This window comes from Ictidomys tridecemlineatus, chromosome 1 (assembly GCF_052094955.1).
Source record: "Ictidomys tridecemlineatus isolate mIctTri1 chromosome 1, mIctTri1.hap1, whole genome shotgun sequence".
NCBI classification, from domain to species: domain Eukaryota; kingdom Metazoa; phylum Chordata; class Mammalia; order Rodentia; family Sciuridae; genus Ictidomys; species Ictidomys tridecemlineatus.
Window position 1 is genome coordinate 49,289,403 of NC_135477.1, and position 26,667 is coordinate 49,316,069.

The window sequence follows — 26,667 nt, forward strand, 5'->3', positions numbered from 1 at the left end:
TTGAAATGGATGTGAGAAATAGAAATTTTATAACAGTATTTATCCTCGCTTAATTATAATAGGATGTTATTTATGCCAGTTTCATGTGATTAGCAAAAACTTCTGTCTCCTCCTCCTCTTCCTTTCTTCCTTGTCTTCTTTAAAAAAAAAAAAAAAAAAGAGTATTAGAAGACTTGACTTTAGTTTGACAGGGAGAGAGGCCAAGAAAGGCTTCTCTGAAGAAGTGATGTCTAAGGTGCTATCCATAGCCTTGATTTTGCAAAGCAAAAAGGAATATTCTGGGCAAAGAGAAAAGCATGGCACTAGCCTTAGGGCTAGAGGCGGCATGTTCCATAGGAAGTGGTGAAGTCCTGGGAGGGAGGTAGAAGGCTGTGGAGGTGACTGTAAAGGAGCCAGACATTACAGGAATATCTGGAGAAGAAGTGTTTGAGGAAGAGTTGCCAGAAAGAATTAATACTGTCAAATGTTACCAAGGGGAGAAACAACAGGAATTAGAAAGTGTTATTAGATTTAGTAGCACGATAGGATTATGGGTGACATTATCAAGAGCAATTTAAATGGAGTGATAAGGGACTAAAACTAGATTAGAATGAATTTATGAGTCTGAAAAAGTTGATTAAGAGGGGAATAAGGTGTTTGGTAGCTGGTGAGAAGGAGACAACTGGGATTTTTTTTTCTATATTAATGAGAGATTTAAGCCCAGTTAAAAGATGTGGGCTTATTAAGGAAGATGGGTTGTAGCACAACGTTAAGATGTTTGCATAGCATGTAGAAGGCCCTGGGTTCAGTTGCCAGCACCACAATTAAGGGCAGTGGGTTCAAGAGAGAGAACAAGTTGATCATAGAGAGAAAGGCTAATCAGTTCCTGAAATGGCCTGAGGTAATGGAATCTAAAGGAAAAGGTAAGCCTTAGGTTAGCCTCTAGGAACTAGAAGGAACAAGTGGATACTAATGTAGGCAAGTTGTGTGGTTTGTTCTCTGTTAGTTGCATAGTAAAGAAGAAGCTGGGTGGGTTGGGGTCCAGAATAGAGAAGGAAGTAAGAATAAGGGCCTATTTAAAGTTGGTTTTCATGTTTTTTTAGTGGACCATATCTGCCCTATTTTGTGACTATGGTTTGGTGACATAGGTATAGCTTGGAGAAAAAAATTCATGCAGGATTGTTTTTCTCGGTTAAATTTAGTCCCATAGCAAGAATATTGTTAAAATGACAAACCACGGAATTAAGCTTACCGAGAGGAGAAATGAAGAAAGAAAAGGGCCAATAGACTGGGCAAAAATATATGTGAAGGGGCTGGGCTGAAGCTCACTGGCAGAGCACTTGCCTAGCATTTGTGAGGCATTTGATCCTTAGCACCATAAAATACTAAACAAAGGCATGCTGTCCATCTACAACTATTAAAAAATGTTTTTTAAAATATATGTAAAGGGGATATAGTTGAATTTGGGGTTCCTCTATCATTTATGTTCTGGAAATTAAACCCAGGGCCTTATGATGGAGTTATATTTTTAAAAATGGAAATACAGTTTTCATACTATAAAATTCACCCCTTTGAATGTGCATTCAAGTGATTTTTAATCTTTTTAGTTGTATAGCTGTCACCATTGTCTAATTCCAAAACATTTTTGTCCCCTCACCCCAAAAATATGAGTTATTCTTCATTCCCCCCACCCTATTCTGGCAATCACTAATCTACATCTGTTGATTTACCTATTCTGTATATTTCATATAAGTGAAATCATATAATATGTGGCCATTTGAATCTAGCATCTTTCACTGAATATGCTTATAAGTTTTCATCCATGTTATAGCATATATCAGTACTTTCACAGCACAGTAAAGGTCCATTTTATGGATATATGCACACACACACACCCTACATTTAGGGTTTTGTTTTGTTTTGTTTTTTCATCAATTGATGGACATTGTGTTGTTACTTTTTTGGCTGTTAGTAATGCTGCTCTGAACATTTCTGTATGTAATATTTAATTTGCATAGATGGCTATAAGCTAATATGGTTACTCTTGGGTTTTTTTTTTTTTCTTTTGTGGTACTGGGAATTAAACTCATGAGGCACTTGACTACTGAGCTCCATCCCCAGCCCTTTTTATTTTGAGACAGGATCTTGCTAGGTTGTCAAGGATGACCTCAAACTTGCAATCCTCCTGCCTCAGCCTCCAGAGTAGCTGGGATCACAGGTGTGTGCCATTGTTCTGGGTAGTACTTGACATTTTTGAGGAAGTGCCAAGCTGTGTTCCACAATAGAATGTTTTACATTCTCACCAGCAATGTATGAGGGTTCCAGTTTCTATAAATGCTTATTATCAGTTTGTTATAACTATCTTAGTGGGTGTGTTTGGATATTTTTATAAAACTTATTTAAATAAAGTAAATAAAATACATGAATTTGTTTCCTATAAAATATTACTATTATATACATGTGACTAAAGACCCTTTGACCTCCACCCCAGTTTGTTCCTATACATTATATGAAACAGTTGCTTTCAGTTTAAATGTATTTTTCTAGAATTTTTAGAAATTGCCATTGTAAGCCAAAGCACAGTGATGCTTGCCTACAATCCCAGCTACATGTGAGACTGAGGCAAGAGGATTGATTGAGTCCAGGAGTTAACAGATTGGCCAGGAACATAGTGAGAAGTTGTTTCAAGGAAAGAAATTCTCAGTGTGGTCTCTTTACATTAATCCAACCGTTTTTATAGAAACACTAAAATGATAAAAGTATTTTCCTTTCAATCTCTAACTATAGAATGTGACATCCTTTAAAAAAATATTCATTAATAAAAAGCACAAACAAGCAAATCACCTAAATGCCTTTAAGCGTTTATTGTCCTATATTTTATGATTTTTAAAATTACAGCTCTTGTCAGGTGCAGTGGCATATGATCACAGCTTGGGATGCTGAAGTAGGAGGATTACAAGTTCAAGGACAGCTTGGACAAGTTAAAGAGACCCTGTCTCAAAACAAGAAAAAGGGCCAGTTATATGCATCAGTGGTACAAAACCTCTGGGTTTAGTCCCCATTACTCTTAAGTTATGTGGGATTCATTCTACTGTCTTTCCCATTCCCCATTACAGCTCAATCTTCATGTAATAAAACAATATCAGTAAAACTAATATTCTCTTGTCCTTAGTGCTTGGCTCTCTGGCTATGAAGACCCTGTAGTGTCTCGAATAAATATGAGAATTCAAGATCTAACAGGACTCGATGTTTCCACAGCAGAGGAATTACAGGTAGGTAATCATATTTGCAAGTTATTTTTATAGTTCTTCAAGAAAGGCTTCAGATAAGAACTTTGGACACTGAATAGGCAGTTCTTTATTTGCATGATAGTTGGAAACCATAAAAAGTAACTGTTGCCAAAACCATGCAATGATTTTAATAATCAGTGGGAGAAAATATAATTGTTCTATGACCTTTGAATTTTGTCAAAACATGAAGTACTATTGAATATGAATGTACAAGGAAATGGAAAGTATGTGACACTAAAACTAAGTACATTATAATTTTTTTTCATTCTTCAGGCTGTCTAGAGGGTAGCCACTATGAATTTTGACTTTTTAAAAATTTTTGAATTGAAATGTGATTCACATACCATAAAAATTTCACAATCCTAGCAAGAAACCCTAACCATGCCCTTTAAATAGTAATACCATATTCCCCCTCTCTGAACTCCTGGCAACCACTAGTCTTCCTTCTGTCTCTGAATTTGCTTTTGCTAGGTATTTTATATAAGTGGGATGGTCTAATATGTGACCTTTTGTATATTACTTCTTTCACTAAGCATTATATTTTCAAGGTTCATTCATGTGGAAGCATATATCAGTCCTTTATTCTTTTAAAAAATATTTTTTTTAGTTGTAGTTGGACACAACACCTTTATTTTTACGTGGTTGGACACAACACCTTTATTTATTTTTACGTGGTGCTGAGGATCAAACCCAGTGCCTTGCACGTGCTTGGCGAGTATTCTACTGCTGAGCCACAACCCCAGCCCTTCTTTATTTATTTTTATGGCACAATCATATTCCATTTTGTAGGTAGAATACATTTCATGTATCTGTTCATCACTTGATGGACATTTGGGTTGTTTCTACTTTGTTATTATGAATAACTGCAGTGATCATTTCATGTACAGGTATTTTAAATCCTCTTGGGTATATGCCTAGGAGTTGCTGACTCATATGGTAACTTTTTTTTTGTTCTTTTTAATTATACAAGACACAATGTAATTTGATGTATCATACATACATGGAGTATAACTTCCCATTTTTTTTTGAGAGGGAGAGAGAGAGAATTTTAATATTTATTTTTTAGTATTTGGCGGACACAAATGGTGTGGTGCTGAGGATTGAACCCGGGCCGCACGCATGCCAGAGGAGCGCGCTACCTCTTGAGCCACATCCCCAGCCCATAACTTCCCATTTTTGTGGTTGTACACGATGGGAGTTACATTGATCATGTATTTGCATATGAACATAGGAAAGTTATGTGGGATTCATTCTACTGTCTTTCCCATTCCCCCTCCCTTCCCCACATTCCCCCATTCAATCTGCTGAACTTCTACTCTCCCACACACACCTAATTGTGAGTCAGCATCCACATATCAGAGAGAATATTTGTTTTTTTGGGATTGGCTTATTTCACTTAGCATGATAGCCTCCAGTTCCATCCATTTAACAGCAAATGCCATAACTTCATTCTTCTTTAGGGCTAAGTAGTATTCCATTGTGTATATGTACTACGTTTTCTTTATTTATCATCTGCTGAAGGGCACCTATATTGGTTCATAGCAGCTCAATTCACAATATCTAAGCTATGAACATTGATGTGGCTATATCACTATAGTATGCTGATTTTTAAGTCCTTTGGATATATGCTGTTTAATGGGATAACTGGGTCAAGTAGTGGTTCCATTCCAGATTTTCTAAGGAATCTCCATACTGCTTTCCAGAGTGGTTAACTTTGGGGATATACCAAATTGTTTTTCAAAGTGATTGAACCATTTTATGTTCTCAGTAGCCATATATGGGGGTTAAAGTTTCTTCACAACCTTAATAGTTGATATTGTCAGTCTTTGTTTTTTGCTTTTAGCATAGGTATCCTAATGAGTTTGAAGTACTGTCTAGTGTTTTTGTTTGCATATCCCTATTAGCTAGTGATAATGAACATCTTTTTCCTGTGCTGTTGGCCATTTACTATATCTTTTTGGGAAAAAAAAAAAAGAGGTTCAAATCTGTTGCCCATGTTCAGATTGAATTGTTTGTCAAGTGTTCTTTATATATTCTGGATACCAGACCCTTTTCAGATGTGGTTTGCAAATATTTGCTCCCATTCTGTGAGCTGTCTTCACTCTAATGGCATCTATTGGCACAAATATTTTTAATTTTGATGGAATCTGATTTGTCAGGGTTTTGTTGTTGTTTATGCCTTTTAGAAATGATTGCCTAATGCAGGGTTATGAAGATTTACATTTGTGCATTTATCTAAGTGTTGTGTAGTTTTCATTTTCAGTACTAGAAATTAAACCCTCTTCCCTTGCCTTACAAATGCTAAGCACACACTGACACTGCGCTATACCACTGATCCCTAAGAATTTTACAGTTTTCTCTTCCATTCAGGTCTTTGATTTTTGAATTAACTTTTTCATATGATATTGTGAGGTAGGCAATCAACTTCATTATTTTCCTGTGGATATCAATTGTCCCAGAACCATTTATTGAAAAGACTGTTCTTTTCCTATTGAATTATCTTGGCAAGTCACTTGTCATGATAATTTAAAACAAAAAATAACAGGTGACCAGTCACTGACAGCCTTTGAAAGATTGGATATGACTGATTATTGATCATGATGTGTAGCTTTTATTTTACATAGTTACTTGTGGACTGAAGAAATAGCAGCAAAGTTTTACTTTATGCAATTAGAGTTAATATACCATGGCAACTGAAATTTGAACTGTGTTTTAGGGTCCATAGTAAATGAGATTCAGAACTGTGTAAAGCAGAACTGCCTATATTTATATGTTCTTAAATTGTCATTTATTCTATGGTTATCTGATTATTATCATCAAAAAAACCCCACTTTGTCGTCATCTTCTCCAATCTTGTTTTTATTGTAACCTCCATAACCTTTATAACCTCTTCCAAGCAAATTGTAGATTTCTAACAGATTGGTTTGCAATTTCTAACAGATTGGTCCACCTACTTAAAACAAAAATAAAATGTCCAGAATAATATACATGATTTGCACTTTCTGTGGGCAGTACTTCTAATTATGATCTCCTGTTTTGTCAGCAACATTCTTTTAGTTACATTCTCCTTTGGTTTTGTCAGCATTTTATGTTGTGATGGAGGGAATTAAGGAAGGCATCATTTTCCAAATAAAAAAACTAGATGTATCCAACATTACAAACATTGTAAATAGGAGAGCTGGAACATAAAAATTAGACCAAGTATCTTTTTTGTTGTTGTTGTTTTTGGGTACTGGGGATTGAACTCAGGGGCACTCAACCATGAGCCATAATCCCAGCCCAATTTTGTATTTTTATTAGAGACAGGGTATTACTGAGTTGCTTAGCACCTCACTGAGGCTGGGTTTGAACTCTCGATCCCCCTTTCTCTCTCCCTCTTGAGCTGCTGGGATTATAGGCATGCACCACTGCACCCAGCCCAGAACAAATATCTTATTTCCTTCTTTCTCACACTGAGACATTGTCATAACCAACTGAAGTTGTTGGGGCCCTTCAGCAGGAATGACTAAATAGATATGGACCTTTTCCCATTTTACCTTAGCAAAGAAAAAATATTCAAGGGCTGGAAATATAGCTCAGGTGGTAGAGTGCTTGCCTTGCATGCACAAGGCCTGGGTTCGAAAAAATATTCAAGGAAAGGAATTTTATTAAAGTACATTGGGAATTTGCTAGCATTTGGTGCTTTGAGAAACTTTTTTAAATTTAAATTTCTAAGGAAGATGTATTTGTGAAAATAAATAGCAATCTCAAAATTTTAGTTTAAATTATGTATTTGGAAAAAGCATGTCTCTCAAATATGCTTAAGTGCTCCCTCACTGCAAAAGCAAAAGAAAAAATCCCATTAACTAAGTTTCTAAAAATAGCACATAGTAGCTATCCTTAGTTTTTCATTCCTATTTTCTTTGGAATTCTCATTGACTTTAAATACTTTTTTATTTCTCTTGAAGTTCCTAACCATATAAAAGGCCAAAATAGGGCTCACAGAATTTTTTTTAAAGCATTAATGTTGACAGTTCTTTAATTCATACTTTATTTCTTCAGGTCGCAAATTATGGAGTTGGAGGACAATATGAACCCCATTTTGACTTTGCACGGGTAAGTAAAAGACATGGAGACCTAACAAATCCACTGAAGCTTAGGTATTATATTGTTAAAGAAAAATTATTCATGACCCTTGTTAAAGACAGAGGCCAATTTAGTTCAGTAGAGGACTATTGGATTAGATAAGTATAGGGACCACTGCAGTCAGGTTTTGCAGTGAGGGAGAGTTTAACTCCAAAAACAGTAAGGAAAAGTAAAAAATTATGGAAGAGGTAAGAGGAGAATCTTGCTGCAGAAAGGGCAGAGAGATCATATTCACTTAGGGGATAAAAGATGAGGAACCTGATTAGATATTGAGGATGGGTAATCCTGGCTAAATTAACTTTAGCAGGATTCTTGCTTAAACGCAGAAGTGAACACAGAAGCCTGGAATTTGGGGCCTAGTTGAAAAGAGATTTTGGAGGGACCTGAGTAGCGTTGGTCAAGAAGAGAATGTCAACATATTTATTCTTTTATTTTAGTGTTATAAATCCATAGCGAATATATACTCTGCAAAGCCATTTTAGCAGTAAAAAAACACCTAGATACCTGAGAAAGTATTTAAGATACTTGGTTAAGTGCATTGGTAAGCTTGGAAAAAAGTAAAGGATATTCCCAAAGACAAACTGAACAAAGACACCTAGAGACCAAAATTAGATGGTTAACAGGAGACAGAAAAGCTGATGCCAGAGGCACATACCTGCAAGAACCCAGATTACCAGCTCAGGGAGAGGATCTGCCACAATGTGAGCTGCTGCACCTGAACCGCCAGTATCACACCTAAATCTCCAGAAGAATTACACCTTCAGTGAAGAAAAGAGTGGGTTTGAAAATAATCTATCCTGCCTGGGGTGGTATGGGATGCTGCTTCTAGAAGTATAGGCCTACCCTCACATGAATCTGGGTTTTGAATTTTTACTACTCTGGAAAAGAACAGAGTGTTCAGCTAGGTGGTATTCCTTGCTGTGTCAGAAACAAATTCATATCCTGTCTAGAGACAATCCTCATTGGAGCACTTAAGCTATAAACATGAATTCATTTTTTAAAAATCACTAACTGGCAATAAATAAGACACTGTTGGTAGGACTAAAGCAATTGACAGATATACCCAGGATTTTACTTACTAAAATTTATCAGATAAATAATATAAAATACTTACATAGTACTTAGAGAATGGGACAAAAGAAACTATAAGAAGGAATTTTTATACTTAAAAAATAAGGGAAGTTTCAAATTAAAAAATAATTGAGAATTAAATTGTAATGGCTAAGTTCAAAACAGAATAGAGACAGATGAAGCGAATTCATATGAATTCTGAACCAATTACATGAACGTATTTTCAGACAGGAAAATAAACAAAAGAAGCCAGGCACGGTGGTGTGTGTCAGCTACTTGAAGCTGAGGCAGGAGGATCGCCTGAGCAACATAGTAAGACACTATCTCAAAAAACAAGAAGGATCTAGAGAGCTTAGAGGATAGAGGATAATAATATTAAAGCAGTTTATAAAAGTTTGTGCTACTTGCCAAGTACTCTTGATTTAAGATTAATAAATGTTAGTCTCTTTTTACTTCTTTTATATATTTGGCTTTAAAGTATAGTATTACCAATCTTAATTTAATCTTTATTATAATGACAGAATTCTAAGGAATGTGCCTCATGTATCCACAACATTCTTGGTCACCATTATGAAACAAGGGTTGATTTTTTTTTTTTTTAATATTTTTAGTTGTAGATGGACACAATGCCTTTATTTTGTTTGTTTAGTTTTATGTGGTTCTGGGGATCAAACCCAGGGCCTCGCACATGCTAGGCAAGCACTCTACCACTGAGCTACAACCCCAACCTGGTAGATTCTTTTTCACAGAAAACAGTCTATATTTTATAAAAAACCCTCTACTGGCTTAATCCCCAAATCTTGGGCCTTTTTTCTATCAAGACATGTAAAGCTTGTTTTCCTTCTATTTTCAGTTTTCAAAGATATGAAGGTTTTTGATGGTGTAGAAAACTATACAGTTAAATCCTTGAATTACAAAACTAAGTTGTATGTTTTTAACTTTTTATTTTTAAATATTAATTCATAGGAAGTAGTAAACATATATTCAGGGAGGTCCCATGCACCCCTCATCCATCCTCCCCCAATGTTAATATCTTGCATAACTTTAGTATTGTCAAATATCCAAACCTGGAATTTGGCATTAACACATCCACCAAGAGTATGCATATTATACCAATTATGTGCATTTGTTTCTGTGTGGCTCTATGCAGTTTTAGCACATGGTGTAGCTTTATGCAATTACTACCACAGTCAAGATGCATCACTGTAGCGTCACAGCAGTGTTCCCTTGCAGTACTGCTCTAAAGCTACATAGAAACTTCCTAGTGGGGTTGGGAGGGGGAGCAAGGAAGGATTAGACGAACTCTAGATAGTGCGAGGGGAAGGGAGGGGCCATGGGGGTAGGAAAGACGGTGGAGTGAGATGGACATCATTACCCTAAGTACATGTATGAAGACATGAATGGTGTGAGTATACTTTGTATACAACCAGAGATATGAAAAATTGTGCTCTATATGTATAATATGAACTGTAATGCATTGTCATATCTAATAAATTAGAATAAAAAATTTATAAAAAACTTTAAAAAAGAAACTTACTCCTCCCATCCCTAACTGCTGGTAATCAATAATCTGTTCCATTTCAGTTAGTTCATAAATGTTATATTAATGGAACCATACAGTATGTATCCTTTTGAGATTGTGTTTGTTTACCAAGCATAAAATTTCCTCGAGGCACACATCAACAGTGAGTTTTTTATTGCTTGGTAGTATTCCATAGCATAGATGCACCTCAGTTTACCAATTCACAAATCGAAAAACATTCGGATTGTTTTCAATTTTGGGTTATTACAAACAACGGTATACAAATTTGTGTGAAAGATACATTTTCATAAATGCCAAGAGATTTTTATGTATTTTAATTTAGATTTAAGTAGATCGATATGAAGTCTTCAACCTCATTATTGTTGACTATCCGAAAGAATCAGAATTGCAATAAGTATTTGAGGTTATAAGCCGAAAATTAATCTCTGTGTAAATTTTTTATCCACAGAGAATATACTTCATGAATGTAGCTATGAGATGGCTGTCATGTCTTTTAAATAATCTATAGTCACTTAATATTGGCTACTATTGTTTAGGCTAACAAATCTGTTTTTATCCTGATAATGATGGAAGTACCAGTCTCAACAGATACTTAAGCAGCTATTGTATATGCTTATGGACATTATAAAGGAACAATTTGGCTTATCATTCAGCTTATTACTACTGATGTTCAGCTATTATTAGAGTATTTGCATTATTGAATTTTATATCATTGAATTCATTGTTGCATTCACAGAAAGATGAGCCAGATGCTTTCAAAGAGCTGGGGACAGGAAACAGAATTGCTACATGGCTGTTTTATGTAAGTTATGGCTAAATTTAAGTTGGGATTTGATCACATAATATTTAGATGAACTCAACTAAGATTGTTCAGCATTATTCCTATTTAACATCCTAGTTTACAATTAACTTAGTTTGTAATATAGTTTACAATTAACTTAGTTTGTAATATAGAAGTTCAGTGTAGAAATTTGAAAAACTTTAAATTTAAATTGTTAATATTCAAATATTAATGATTAATAGAATTGTTTTGTGATGTATAATTAATATATGTAAAAGCCCATATATTCATATATTTTAGTAAACTTTTCTAAATTAGAATTTTAATTGAAGTATCATGTCAGAAGAATATACACATTAAGTATATATCTTGGTAATTTCGCACAAAGTGAACACATCTGGTAACTGGTACCCAGATCAAATAGCACATTGCAGTACTCCAAAAGCCCTATCAGCAGTAAACAACTCTGACATTGTTAGTTTCAAAACACCGATCTTTTAAAAAAATTTATATAGACATAAATGTAAAATGAAATTGGTATGTGTGATGTTGAGGTTTAAACCCAGGGCTACCACAGTTACATCTGCAGCCCCCAAATAAAGTTTCAGTCATATTTCTTCTTCTTTTCTATTGTTGCATCACAAATCACCCCAAAACTAAGTGGTTTAAAATAACAGTCCTTTTGGAGCTGGAGTTGTGGCTCAGTGGTAGAGCTGTTGCCTCACATGTGTGAGGCACTGGGTTTAATTCTCAGCAACGCATATAAATAAATGAACAAAATAAATATCCAAAGTCTAAAAAAAATTTTTTTTTAAATAACAGTCCTTTTAATATTATCTCATGGTTATGAGGTTGACTTGGCTCAGTTCATGGTTCCTTCTCCAGATTTCTCACACATTTGCAGTCAGATGTTTGGTATTAGGGTCATCTTGAAGCTAAGGTTGAAACTGGCTCTTTGTATAGCATACTTCAAGTCTAGTCAATCCATGTGACCTGTGTTTCCTCACAGCATGGTGTCTGGATTGCAAGACAAAGCATCCCAAAAGAACAATGCAAAAGTACATGGCATTTTTATAACCTACCCTCAATGTCCTTCAGTATAATAAGTGTAATTTTTGCTCTTTATTATATTAATTAAAGCAATCATAAAGCTCTGCCCAGCTTAAAGGTGAGGGAATATAAGTTCGACCACCTGAAATGAGTGTGTCATGTAAAAAGAGAATGTATGGGCTGTGGGTGTAACTCACTAGTAGCATGGTTGTGGATTAGCATGCATGAGATCCAAGGCTCAATCTTGGATCTCATGCATGCTAATCCACAACATAAGCATGCATGAGACCCAAAACAACAAAAAACATGTAGAATGAAGCATACTGTGATGAATACATCCATATTTGGAATACAATATATATTTGGAAAATACAATTTGCTACAAGGCTATGACCTTTAATTTTAAAGATGTATTTTATAACTAGACTTAGTTTTGCTTATTTCATTATTTCCATCTCTTACCCTTATTAGACTTTTATGGAATTATCTTTGCTATCTGTGGTATCTTGCTCCCTATCAATATCTGTCTTTGCTCAGTCTGTTTTCTTCCTCTCTCCCTGCCTCCATTCCACCTTCTCACCCTCTTATCCTCCCCTCTCTCCTGTCTTCCTAATTGCATTTCCCTCACAACTCCATCTAGTTTCTGAAAAGAGGTAAGGTACATTACATCTCCATCTAGTTTCTGAAAAGAGGTAAGGTACATTACTAAGTTTCATATAAAATAAAGTGAAAGAAATATCACCAAGGAAAAACCAGAAGAGAAACTGGTACAGTGTATAATTTTATGCTGTGAAAGCTTACATACTTTCTAGAAGTGAGTTCTCCATAGAGGTTGTACCAAATCATCCTACCTCTAAGTGTGATACATTTGTCAGACTTATTGATCTGTATATCTTCCACTCACCAAATTGGCAGTTATTTAATTTTGTATTTCTCTTAGAAAGGTTTATTTAGGATCTTACATATTTTCAGATGTTTTAGAGCCATTTGTGTTTCCTTAGTTTCTGGGTTTGTTTCTCATATGTCTTTGCTTTATGAATATTGATGTTATATTATTTGGTCTATTAGATTATGTTAGATTATTGTTTTTTCCTTCTTCCTATTTTTCTAAAATAGTTGAATAGCATTTGATTAGTATTCATTTCTTATATTTAAATACTATTTCCAGGTGAGCCACATTGCATTTATATTTATTTTTCCTATCATGCATAACATTTAAATATCTCCAAGGTTGATTTTCTCATTGTTTGAGATAAGCTCTTCATTATTATACATTCATTCTTGTGAAATACCCTTCACTAATACTTTTTACCTTGATTTAGTCTGTCTGATGTGAGATCATACTTTGTATTTTGGGGGAGGCAATATTACCCCCCAAAATCTTATCTTTGTATTTATAAGTCTTATTTCAGATAAACTGATATTACACATAGACTTTTGTTATCACAAAGCAAAATCTAATATGTTGTGTTGCTTTTAATTTTTTTTTAATATTTAATTTTTAGGTGTAGATGGACACAACACAATGCCTTTTATTTTTATGTGGTGCTGAGGATCGGACTTGGGTCCCGCCTGTGCTAGGCAAGCGCTCTACCGCTGAGCCACAATCCCAGCCCCTGTTGTGTTGCTTTAAAAAAAACTTCATGATATGATCTATACTTCCTTTACCTTATTTTGGTGCATGTGCTTGTTAATTTGAAATGTTTGTTTTTAAGTCTATGTTTCCTTCATGACTAACTTAATATAATCCTTTCATTTTTAACATAATTGGTTACCTAGCATGAGAAACGATAAGCCGATTTCTTTGTTTAAATTTTATTTAAAGAAATATTTGAGTACCTACTGTTCTTGAGTTACTATTCTAGAAGCTAAAGATCAGAAGTGCAAAACAAATGGCATTCTTGTCTCCATGGAGATTACATGTTATTTTTATGTGGTGTTGAGGATCGAACCCAGGGTCTCACACATTTGAGGTGAGCGCTCAACCGATGAGCCACAACCCCAGCCCAAGAAATTACATGTTAATGCAATAAAATAGATGTTTATGCCTGTTACTTGATTTATTGGTTTCAAGTCATTTCATTTTCCCTGTTGATATAAAAGAAGTACCTATCTCAAATTATATCCCCATCTCCCTTGCTGTTAAGCATGCTTTCATAGTGTTTTTCTGAGTATCATGCAAAGACCAGCTATGTAAATAGGAATCTATATGTCCCTGGTATTCTAAAGTTCAATATCACGTTTTCCTCATTGGCATGTTTTACTTTATAACACTTTTGATGATGCCCTCTTGTTCCTTGTAGATGAGTGATGTGTCTGCAGGAGGAGCCACTGTTTTTCCTGAAGTAGGAGCTAGTGTTTGGCCCAAAAAAGTAAGCTGGGTTTGTTGTGGGAGTTTTGTTTTTGTCTGTTTTTCCCCTGAGGAGGAAGTGCATCTGTATTTCATGGTCTGATTGTTAATATATCCCTTAAAGGATACTACCTTTAAAAATTTATCTCTGGATTTATGGCACAAATTACCATGAGATGAGTAACAACCAGGGATTGGTATTTTATAGTTCTTATCCCTAACATTGGTTTGACATTTTTTTTCCTCTTCACTTTGCTATGACTAGATTCATTATCTTTGTTTTAGCAAATATTCTAAATAGTCAAGAAGCTTTGTTATTAACTTTTTAAAATAATCAAGGAAAGTTTCTGAAGTGATTTTATCACTTTCAGAATTAAATTAGGGGGAAGTATAATGCTTCCCCAGAGGAAACAAATATTTAACTATAGAAAGTGATAACGTAGGGCTGGGGTTGTGGTAAAGTGCTTGACTAGCACAGCGTGAGGCACTAGGTTCAATCCTCAGCACCACATGAAACTAAAGGGAAAAGAAATGTTTATTAAAAAACAAACCAAAAAAAAAAAAAAAAAAAAGCCCAGCTATGTTGAACACCTGTAATCCCAAAAATTCAAAAAAAAAAAAAAAAAGTTATAACCTGGCATTTAAAAAATTTTATTTTTAGCTATAGTTGAACACAATACTTTTATATTATTTATTATGTGGTGCTGAGGATCGAACCCAGGCCCTTGCACATGCTAGGCAAACACTCTACCACTGAGCCTCAACCTCAGCTAACCTGGCATTTTATTTGGGGATAATTTTGAATTGTTTCCCACAGGGAACTGCTGTTTTCTGGTATAATCTGTTCGCCAGTGGAGAAGGAGATTATAGTACACGGCATGCAGCCTGTCCAGTGCTAGTTGGAAACAAATGGGGTAAATATTTCTTGTATTCCATGAAAAGAATGTCTTATTTTGAAACTCGTAATCTACACCTTAAAAGCACCTCCTGCCACAGATTTGCCTCATATGACTAACATTGATTGTATGGGATTCAACCAAGGAAGTCCCTGATCTTTATATAAATTTTCATTTTTTCAGATCAGAATTTTGATATTTTTTAACTGCATTTCCACCTGTTCTTATAAGAAACATTGACTCAAAGATGATAAAACATCTTCCCCTCGGAGGCTTAGAGTTTGATTTATGAATTCTTAGTATAGAATCTCAAGCAGTATCATGCAGTACACACTAATACAAAGGGAATCATCATCTTGTTTATAACCTAAGTTTGGGGAAGCCTTCTGCAGGCTCTTTTCCTCTAAATTGGCAATGGTGAAGCGAGAGCCTGAACTAAAGCAGCAGCAGAAGGGTTAGGGAACAAATAGTAGATTCAAGAGATAAGGAATCCAGAGCTGGGTGTGGTAGCGCATACTTGCAATCTCAGTAACTTGGGAGGTTGAGGCAGGAGGATTGCAAGATCAAGGCCAGCCTGGACAACTTGGCAAAACCCCATCTTAAAAAGTAAAAAGGGCTGGGAATGTGGCTCAGTACTTAAGCACCCCTGAGTTCAATCTCTGGTACCAAAATAAAAATAAGAAGTGACAGTTTGATGAATAGCAGTCAGATTCAAAGGATGGTAAAAAAGCAGTTAAGAAATAAGAAATAAAGTATATAGTTTATGATACTGGAGATGAAGGAGGAAAAAAAATTTTTTTTAAATATTTAGTTTCATGGACCTTCATTTTATTTATATATGGTGCTGAGAATTGAACCCAGAGCCTCACACATGCTAGGCAAGCACTCTACCACTGAGCCACAACCCCACCCCGAAGGATAAAATTTTAAAAAATATATCTCAAAGAAATTAATTATCTAGGAACCAAGGAAAATTAATGAGCGCATAATAATAGTGATTGATCAGAGTTGCTCTTCTACATGGGAAAGTTTACATTCATTTTTATTTTGGATGTCATATTTAGAGCAGGGCATTGTTTTACCTTTCAATCTGAATCCCATTTGTACTCATTTCAAGCCTCATTTTGGAAGCTTTAGGAAACACACAGACTCAAATGTATATACGTATGTACACATACAAGTACATAACAAAATCATATATTTCGAGGCCCAGTGTTTAAAGTAATGTCTGCTTTTATCTGGTTTTGTTCTTGAACTCCTAGTCCTTGTTGAAACTTTGTTACAGACTAGCATTTAGAAGGGAAGAAAATTAATTTTTTTTTTCCTCCTCACAGTATCCAATAAATGGCTTCATGAACGTGGACAAGAATTTCGAAGACCATGTACCTTGTCAGAATTGGAATGACAAATAGGCTTCCCTTTCCATTCCTATTGTTGTACTCTAATTAGTGTCTGATACAGTTCCTAGTCCTAACCTTTGAGAGTTTACAATTGACTAACACTCCATGATTGATTCAGTCATGAACCTCATCCCGTGTTTCATCTGTGGACAATCACTTTGTGGGTTTTTTTCTTTTAAAATAGTAAATCACCACATTGCATAAAACTTTTAAGTTCAGTTGATACCACAGGAAATGAGGCAAAGTTAAAAATGAGGAATTTTTAAAGAATTTTTTGGCAGGATAAAATATAATTGTGATTTTAATATTCCACTATATCTCCATTGTTGGGTGGTAGGCCAGAACAAATGCCTTACAGTGTCATACTAACCAAGTCTTCCTGTTTATTTTCTGAATCTGCTCAGACAATAGTGATAATCTAGGGCTCTGATCTGGGTTCTAGATGTTTGCCCCCTCCATACACTATTCAAAGCTGTTTTGTTTTTGGTAAGTTTTTAAAGAAAATGTATTTTGCTACTGCCCCTCTTTTCTCATAGCTCCTCTTAAGTATTTTAACTCATTTAATTCACTAAAGTTTTTTTTTAACAGAAAGTCTTCCATAACACTAGGCATTTGTCTTTTTCATTTTTCTTAAATGACTGATTTTTTTTTCCGGAAATTTTGTTGTTTCTTAGTGCCAGTACCTTGCATCTTATTTCTACTATAGCAGGGTGGTGATGTTGGCATTCTGATTAAATATTGTGCCTTATAAGACTGGAATTTTAAAAATGTACAGGTCCTTTCAATGAGGGAATTGATTTTTTAAAAAATATTTCTTAAAAAACCAAAATGTTTTTTAAAAATTCTGAAATGTGTTGGACAACAACCTATTTATGATCTTAAATCTTTTTTAAAAATGTTTGTTTTCTGTGTATTTCTTATTTAAATCGAACGTCTAATATAGTAATAATGGTTTAATTCTAATTTATGTTACCTAATACATAAGACTTAGGTTTATAAACTCTTGGTTTTCACTCACACTGATAACACATTATTATGGGCCAAAGACTCTGAAGTTCCAGATTAATTAATCAGTCAAATGTGTTTCCATTAGGCTAGGGATTTTAGCTCAGTGGTAGAGCTCGCCTAGTATGCACAAGGCTCCACTTTTATATTCCCAAAACAGGAAAAAAAAAAAAAGTTTCTTTTAGAGAGCTTTGCTTTGGTTAGTTTTGGGGTTATTACATTAATGGTACTTAAGGCTTTCTCCTGTTCAGAAATAGGGTATGATAGTAGAAAGCTGTGAACTTATGTTAATTAACGCCGACTTTTTACTTGTGGTGAATCCTGGTTCTTTATCCTTTCGCATTTTGAATATTATGTAAGGAAGGTTTCTGTTTGATTCTGTGGGGAAGTAGCTATTATTTTTACCTATGTATAAATGAACTACAAAGTTCCTTTCTCTCAGCTACCCTCTGTTCCACCCCAAGTATTTTAGCCAAAAACATTAAGACTAGCATTTTCATTTGTTTTCACTTTTTTAAGCTGAGGATGTTGGGATGTACCTCAGTGTTAGAGCACATACTTATTAGCATAAATGATATCCAGAGTTCAATCCCCAGAACATCAACAACAAAAATTTCTAATCAAGATTGAAGCAACAAATTCAAAAGTATAGAAATAAGATGGGTATTCAAAGCATAGAAAATAAAATGTATTGCCATTATGTGTTTTAGCAAGTAAGATAACTTTCACAAGAAAGTTGCATATTCCATGACCTTACAAATTATCTCATTATATTCACCCAGAATCCCACATGGGGATTGGTAAACTCCTTTCAGAGTTAGGTCTCAATAGAACCCACCACAGTTTCATAAGTATCAGTGATTGTTCCTTCCAATGAAAAAGGAGGGAAAAAAAAAAACAATAGGAAGCTTGGGGTCTAGCTGTCACAAGTTTTTTTTTTTTTTTCCTTTTAATGCTGACTTTTCAGGTTAATGAGCTGAACTCTCCTGGAAAATGTAGAAACTGGTTTCTTCACCAACCCTAGGCCTATCCTTCAAATTTAGAAGTTTCATTGTTAACTGATGTATCCACCAGAACATCCTAAACAGCAGGATATGTGAAATGTGATAGGTAGGTCATGACCTAGTAAAAGAAGACCAAGGCAACTGTAGGATTCTTTGGCTAAATGAGAAATACAATGATGAAAGAAGCAATTAGCCATTTATTTCAGTAAAAATCTTAGGTTTATACTGTGTGAAAGGGTTGTAAGCAGTAAAACATGTAATTTATTGACTAATTTTATGTGTATATGAATGAAATCTTATTGCTGATAAAAGTCTGAATATCTATACATACGCATGTATAGATTTATATGTAAGGTGCATGGCAGGTGACTACTTATACCCAGATAACTGAATAATGAATGTATGTGCCAGACATCATGGGCTAAATAGTTGAATGGGGAAGTTATACTGTAATAATACCAAAACACCTTCATGAGTACCTGTAATCATTTGATCAAGAATAGATAATTGTGAAATAAAGATTGCAAGGAGAAAGCAGAACAGAAAAATGACAATTTAATCTGATTAGTCAGCAACATGAGAGCCAATCTCTTTCTCTTGGTAGCACCTATTTTTACTGTGTTAAATTAGGTGTTTTAGAAGGAATAATATTGGGTAAGTTAGAGAGGAATGAATTGTCAACACTAGAGTATTATCAATTACCAGATCAGAATAATGTTAATTTCATATTCTTCTAATGTCTTTGAATATTATCCTACCACTCTGATGGTGTTTTGCAAAATTTAACTACAGTAGACAAGTTCTTGGTTGTTACTTTAACTTTTGAGGGTTTTTAAGTTCATTTTCTATATAAACATCACCTTCAATTAAATCTAAATTTTGACACAGGAAGACTGATAAAATAGCCTACTGTTGATGTTTTGTAACTTACTAAATGTACAAGCAGATATTAAGTAAAAGAAAACCGGTAGAGTGGAAACTCTGGTTTCCTCAGTAACCCTGAGCCTATCCTTTATTCTGCTTTTGGTGGCCTTCTTGAACTTCTTTTGCAGTACTATTTTATTGAAGTTAATTGTACAAAGCAAGATAATCACAGATAAACTTGAAAACTTTCAAGAGAAAATTTCCTAAATTATGTCATTCAATCCTTCTAATTTCCTAATAGACTTATTTTAAAAAATCTGTTTTAGGCTAAGCACCTTACAGAATTCAGAATAAAACATCTTAAATATAGAGTGACAGGCACTTTTACACTTCAGTGTTTTTCAGGAGAGTTAACCTTTTCTTAGGAAAATCATTCACATAAACTCCACAAAAATCAGAATTATTACCTTATCTACTTCAAAGTCACAGTTGATCTCCATTGCAAAGTGGTTTTATATGGGTTTAGATATTATTTAAATCATATATAAGATAACTACATAAATGGTTAACTTCTAACAGGTATTGATCTTATCCTTTGATGCCTTTATAATAATATTGCCATTGTCTAACCTTTATTTTTATGTGGTGCTGAGGATCAAACCTAGGTCCTCACACATACGAGGCAAGCGCTCTACCCATGAGCCACAACCCCAGCCCTCCATTGTCTAATCTTAAAAGATGAAATAATTTACATAATAATTGAACTTAGTTATGTTCTATTTTTACTTTTAAAAGGCAAAAATTACTTGAAGTTCTGTGACTTCTGAAAACACCTTTTAGACTTTTACCATGAAACAGAAAAAAAAAAGTCCTAACTAAAAATAATCAGTGCTATCTTTCCCACATTCTCATTTTATTTCAACTATAGGGAAAGTCTATGGAAAATTCAAGAAAAGCAATAATAAAAGTGCTCAGTGTGATTTGTAGATGAGCTACCATGGGGTTTCTTATTTAACGTTAAGGACCTTACCTCAAAATCTCATTACATCAAGAACACATTTAATTCAGTTTTTTTTTTTTCATTGCAAGACTTTCTAGATGAAAGCAATGTGTTATTTACATTGTGGAAAAATTCCTTATTTCAGTGAAAACCATCACTTTTAAAGTAAAATTTTTCAGTTCCCAGTTTCCTTGAACTAGAGAGAACCGAGCAGAACTTATTTTCAGTATTCTGACTTGTCTGGGAGTTGCCTAAAGGACTAGTCTATCTCACCTAACTCAGAGCTTGCAGGAAGCAAGGAGGCAGCTGGGGAAAACCTGCAGGACTCTAAGCCATCACCCTGGCTGATCTCAAGCCTCAGAACATTGCCCACTCCTAGCAGAGGTTGTCCTTGGCATGAATGCAGGTTCAACCAAAAAGGAAAAGACAGATGAGGAAACAAACCTAACCTTCAAAGGGAGCAAGAGTGGTGGAGACCATCTGGGAAGACATAGACCTCAGAGGACTAGACAGGACTTTAATATACCTATTTGCAGCATACCCAGAGAACTAAAGGGAAACATGGATGGACTACAGGGTGTAGGAAAACGCTACGTGAACAAAATCAGATTATCAACAAGAATATGTAAAATGGAGCTAAACAAATTCTGACACTGAAATACATAATAACCGAATTGAAAAATTCACTAGAGTAATTCAACAGCACACCAGAACTCAGGTTAAGATTGTTTATAACATTAGGGTGTTACATGTAATTCCCGTGAAAACCACAATTTACACAAAAGGAAAACAAGGGAACAAAAACATGTTACTATTAAAAAAAAAGTCAACACAAAGGAAGCCAATAATGGGGGGAAAAAATGGGAGAAAAAGCTGTAAGACAAAACAGAGAACTCCTTCCCTAACAGTAATTTCTTTAAACTTAGTAGTGTAGATTATCCAATCAAAAAGACAGATTGGCATAAAGAATTAAAAAAAAAAAAAGGATTCAACTATGTGCTGTCTGTAAAATACTGTAGATTTAACGACACAGACTCAAAGTGAAAGGATGGAAATATATATTTCCTACCAAAATCCCCAAGAGTTCTGCAGAAATACAAAAATCCCTCCTAAAAAGAATAAGGAATCCCAAAGCACTTTAAATGGCCAACAATCTTGAATAGTTGTAGAAGTCTCATAATGCTTCAATATTTACTGCAAAGTTAGTCATCAAAATAGTGTGATACTGGAAGAAAGAGAGACAACTGGAATAGAAGAACAAGCAAAAAGATAAATCCTAATTTTAAAACTAAGGGGGGGTGCTGGGGATGTGGCTCAAGCAGTAGTGCGCTCGTCTGGCATGCGCAGGGTGCTGGAGTCATCCTCAGCACCACATAAAAATAAAATAAAGATGTGTCCACTGAAAACTAAAAAATAAATATTTAAAAATTCTCTCTCAAAAAAATAAAACAAGGGGGAAAAATACTTGCAAATGGGCACATTTCTCCAAAGATAAAACACATGTGAAGGTATGCCATATCACTAGTCATTAAGGAAGTGTAAAATCAGAACTAGAATACTTTAGGGTTACTATTTTTAAAAAATGTTAGCTAGGTGAGGACATTGGAATTCTTGCATTTCTGGAAGGAATATAAAATGGTATAACTGCTGTGGAAAATATGAAAATTCCTCAAAACTTGATTTCCTAATCAAAAGTTAACATGATCCAGCAATTCCATTTCTGGGTAATACACACTCAGATGAAAGGACATAATATATAGTTGAGTACAAGAAAAATCAGAGAACTACTATATACAAACCAGGTTTAAAAGATGTTATGGCAGTAGAAATAAAATGTTACTTATGTTCAAAAGAGATAATTCGTAGCTTTGAGGGCCCAGTGGTGGTAAGAGATTCCATGTGGTGGTAGGTAGGTAGGTAGGGACATTGAGGGATGAAGTCCTCATGACTCAGAGGACATTCAGAAGGTAGACAGGCTTTGGAAATTGAAGGGGAGATGGGGGAAAGTTGGGAAAAGTGGGAAATTAACACTGATAAACATACAGTATAGAAAGAAATGGAAAATACGAAGGAAAAAAAGAAAAGACCAGATCATGAAGTTGCTGGAATCCCAGGTGAAGAAGTTTGTCTTGATTTGGTAAAGGATGGGGAAGAATGAAAGTCTATTGAAAAGGGATGGGAGGGACAGAGGGCCCTTATGGCAACTCATAAACTCAATTTAGAGAAAAGGCAGTCACAGGAGAGCTAGTTGTAGAACCCTGCATTCTAAAAGTTAAAAACTACCCTGCTGAGGAACACTTGTGGGTATTGGAATTATGTGAAGGAGAGAAATACTACTGAGGTCACCCTTTCCCCAGGAGCCTCTATACACATAGTCAATCTTTTAAATAAACATTAAATAGCCTCTCCCCCCCCCAATCATCATTCATGGCCTACAAAGGGCATGCATGTTAGGCCTTTTACCCACATCAAGGGGAGTCCATGTTTTCAGTCTCTCCACATCAGCCCTGGGCTGCTTTGTGGTAGTTTCAGATTTATTGTGCAGCTCAGTCATTGAATACACATCCAGGTCCCAGCTTTGATTTGAATTCTCCAAAACTTGGATTTATGGTGAAACTAGAGATCACATATTCCTCTAGGACCTCCAGTAATTCCTTGAGCGTTACCGTTACAGCACTTGCCTTAGACTTCAATCACAGCTCCCAGTGGCCCATTGCATATAAATCTCCCAGGTCAGAAATTATTGGAATAAAGCCTGGCAATCAAGTGGGTTTGTTCAGAGCACCTACCTTGTTCCCAACCCCTTGCTGATGTTCCCAACCCCTTGCTAACTGTGATGCAAGGAGGGGTGTGACAAGGCTGAGAGAACATGTCTGCCTTAGTAGAGAGAACATGGATACACAGAAGGTCTAAATAAAACAAAAGTTAGCAATAAAACTAAAATGAGTGTCCTAGTTTGGGTTTCCCCAAAAGCAGTCCCTGGGGAGGAGGGTGTGGCTGCCAGTAGTATACTTGTGAGGTGGCCCAAGTAGAGTGAAAGAGGGGAAGAAGACAGGAAAAGGAGGAAGACAACAAAATGGTGTGTTACTTCTGTGGGCACCTGGGCCTTAATTCAGCAGGGGACTGTCAGTAACAGTATAAAACAAATAAATCCCAGAATTCTGTCTCTGCTCATGGCAAAGGAATGTGGTTTTTATACACCAGCTGCCATCATGCATTTGGTAGGACTGCCCCAGGGTCATTTCTCCCCGAGGTACTTCCACCCACCTGTACCAAGACAGAGCAGAGGCGGCTCAGCAATCAGAGAAAGCCTTTAGACAAAACTATTACTGTGCTGGTAGCTGGGACAATCCTGTTCTGCAGGACTGAACGGTATGAGCATAGCAGGAGTCACTGACAGCTGCTGCTCCCCTGGATGAGGCAAACCAAGGCTTACAGGAGTTAGGCGACCTGTGACAGTAGGGCTGGACCAGCACCAACAAAGTAGAAGCAGTAGTATCCAGTCTGGATTAAGGGAATGGCATTGGAATTAGGCAGTCCTAAATTTGAGTCCTGGTTTAATCATTCACAATCTAACCTTGGACAAATTATTCAGCCTGCTTTTATTACCTTCATATGTACAGTGGTAATAGCACCAGGGCAGGCATATAGTAAGTGCTCAATAGGTGATGGTCACTGTTAGAGTTAAACTAAATTTTATACAAGAATAAGTCAATTAAACTGAGCCATGAAGGTCAGATTTGACCAGGCAGAGGAAGGCTTTCTAGAAGAGAAATTTTGTGATTAAAGATTGTTGAGGCTAGAATTGCAGCTCACTGGTTGAAAGCTTGCCTGACCTGTGCAAGGCTCTAGGCTCCATCCCCAGCACAGGGGAGGGTGGAGTGGTGAGTAAATAGAATATGCTGTGCTTCCTACTCCCTGACTGGCTTCCTTCTCTGCCATGTATGTAGAGCTTTCCTGGTAGGACCCATGTGAGGCTATCTTCTCCATCTACCTTGACCTCTGGATTCGTATGGTCACTTCATCCTGCCTCTCCGTTTGCCCATTTTCCATCTTCTAGAAGGCTTGCAAAGTCACAGTAGGGGTTACTTCATACAGCACAGACTAACATCCTGAATATAACAGGTATACAAGCACACACAAACACATGCACACATGCGTGCACACACACACAGCTGGCCCTGGAAAACTGTGGGAACGGGAGGGAGCAGAGAGATTCGCATCTTATGCCCTAGAAACAGCTTTGACTCAGTCCTACTAGGCTAACATATGACAAAACCAAGTTGCTCAGATCGCCAGGGATTTAGTCTTAGAAGTGAACTTGCTTTATGAAGATACAATAATACTTAAGAGTTGAATCTTCCCCAAACCTTAAGTGGTCAGATTCTCTATTATAAACTTGGTTTAAAAAATAAGTATTTTAGAGTTGTGTTTGCAGCAGCTGAGGTGTTGCCATCACTGATGCCAATGCCACCTCTAGCTTACTGAGCTCAGCAGAAGAGAGTAGATCTCTTTATCAGGGCTCTGACAAAGCCAACTGCCCACAAGTCAACCAGTGGTTAAAACGCCCAGGGTGCAACTGACTACAGATAGTGCTCACAAAGAGCGCCCTCTGCTGGAAAGACAAAGAAACCTCACCATTCCACGCCTGGTTCTGAAGCGCTCCCTGACATCATACATCTGAGTTCCCCTGTACAGACTCACACACTCCCCTTCCAGTGTATGGTGTAAGAAATTACTCAGACTTCAAAATAGATCTGCCCTTCCAAAGCACAGCTATCAGTGCTTTTCAGGAGGCAATGAATCCTACCTGGTTGACTATTTTTGAAGACACCAACCTATGTGCTATCCATGCCAAACCTGTAACAATTGGGCCAAAAAAAAAAAAAAAAAAGTATGCCACATACATGGAGAACATGCTTTAAAATCCACTATGATGTAAAACATTTCATTCTGGTGAAAAATATTCTTTCCCTCTTTTTCCTGTTTGGTAGTTCTGAATGTTAGGTTTCCCCTCCCACTCCATGAGGTCGAAAGTATGATTTCAAGCAGAAAAATAGGGAACAGAAATCAATTGGCAATTTTTCTAATTGATTTTTTTTCATTTGTACATAAATTTTAATATAAATTTGAGGATACAAAGCATTAATGCAAATGTTTTAGTAAACAAGTTTTAGCAATTTACAACAATTAGAAATAAACTTATGGACAATGGAATTTTTTTTTTAACTGGTGATTTAACCCAGGGTCATTTTACCCCTGAGCCATTTCTTCAATCATTTTTGTTTTTTATTTTAAGACAGAGTCTTGCTAAGTTGCTTAAAGCCTCACTAAGCTGTTGAGGTTGGCCTTTAACTTATCCTCCTGCCTCAACCTCCCAAATCACTGGGATTACAGGTATGTACCCCTGAGCCTGGCCTATACAATGGATTTTTTTAAAAAAGTAAATGGGCTGTGAATATAGCTCACTTGCCTAGCATGCATAGGCCCTGGGTTTGATCCCCAGTACAGCAGAAAAAAAAATCATCTGGGCTGGGGATGTGGCTCAAGCGGTAGCGCGCTCACCTTGCATGCGTGCAGCCCGGGTTCGATCCTCAGCACCACATACCAACAAAGATGTTGTGTCCGCCGAGAACTAAAAAATAAATATTAAAAATTCTCTCTCTCTCTCTCCTCTCTCACTCTCTCTTTAAAAAAAAAATCATCTTACTGATGGCAACTAACTGGAGTTTGTAGCATTTTTTATCATACAGTAGATCCCATTAATTCATTATGCTTTCTAATCAAGCTGTTCTACATGCAAATACATGGGTTTTTTAAACTTTTTATTTTTTAATGTGGTGCTGAGGATTGAACCCAGTGCCTCACACGTGCTAGGCAAGTGCTCTACCACTGAGCCCCAGCCCTAGCCCAGGTACATGTTAGCTGTCTTCTTTACTATTTCTGTAAGTTTGTTACTCAAATACATTAAACGGTAAACTCTTTTGTCCTCAACATAAGGGTAAGAAACACTTCATATATTTTACTTCCACTTTAGATGTCAGTTGAAGAGATGCTACTTCTGGTAGAGAAAGCATGTTTTGGTCCCAGTCAGGGCCAGCTTCATGGATGCCCTCCTCTCAGGAAAAAAAACAGAACATTGTTTAATGTTCTGCTATCACTGTCTTCAAGTTCTCAAAATTCTTAACTCTGAACTTACATGTTGTAAGTGCAGCCTGACGGGACAGCAGAGCCTGCCTGTGTGCACTGCAGAGAGGACCAGATCTGGGGGCAAGCAGGAAAGCCAGTGCCAAGCAACTGGCCCGGACA

The 26,667-nt window shown here is 36.0% G+C and overlaps 1 protein-coding gene and 1 long non-coding RNA gene across 5 annotated transcripts in view; both read left to right on the top strand.

The window, feature by feature from the left end:
* The window catches only part of P4ha1 (prolyl 4-hydroxylase subunit alpha 1), a 63,936-nt gene extending 46,553 nt beyond the window's left edge, over nucleotides 1-17,383 (top strand). For all 4 annotated transcript variants that reach the window (XM_013358903.4, XM_005325922.5, XM_078040569.1 and 1 more), the window contains 6 exons: nucleotides 3,152-3,251; nucleotides 7,311-7,364; nucleotides 10,745-10,810; nucleotides 14,143-14,211; nucleotides 15,007-15,103; nucleotides 16,420-17,383. In XM_013358903.4, coding sequence (XP_013214357.1) covers nucleotides 3,152-3,251; nucleotides 7,311-7,364; nucleotides 10,745-10,810; nucleotides 14,143-14,211; nucleotides 15,007-15,103; nucleotides 16,420-16,490 — 457 coding nt within the window. In that variant the 3' untranslated portion in view covers nucleotides 16,491-17,383. The remainder of the gene's footprint in view (nucleotides 1-3,151; nucleotides 3,252-7,310; nucleotides 7,365-10,744; nucleotides 10,811-14,142; nucleotides 14,212-15,006; nucleotides 15,104-16,419) is intronic.
* LOC144375463 (uncharacterized) lies at nucleotides 10,817-13,295 on the top strand. The gene is made up of 2 exons (XR_013435423.1): nucleotides 10,817-12,492; nucleotides 12,532-13,295. It is a non-coding gene; the product is annotated as an uncharacterized LOC144375463 (long non-coding RNA).
* Nucleotides 17,384-26,667: the final 9,284 nt, after the last annotated feature.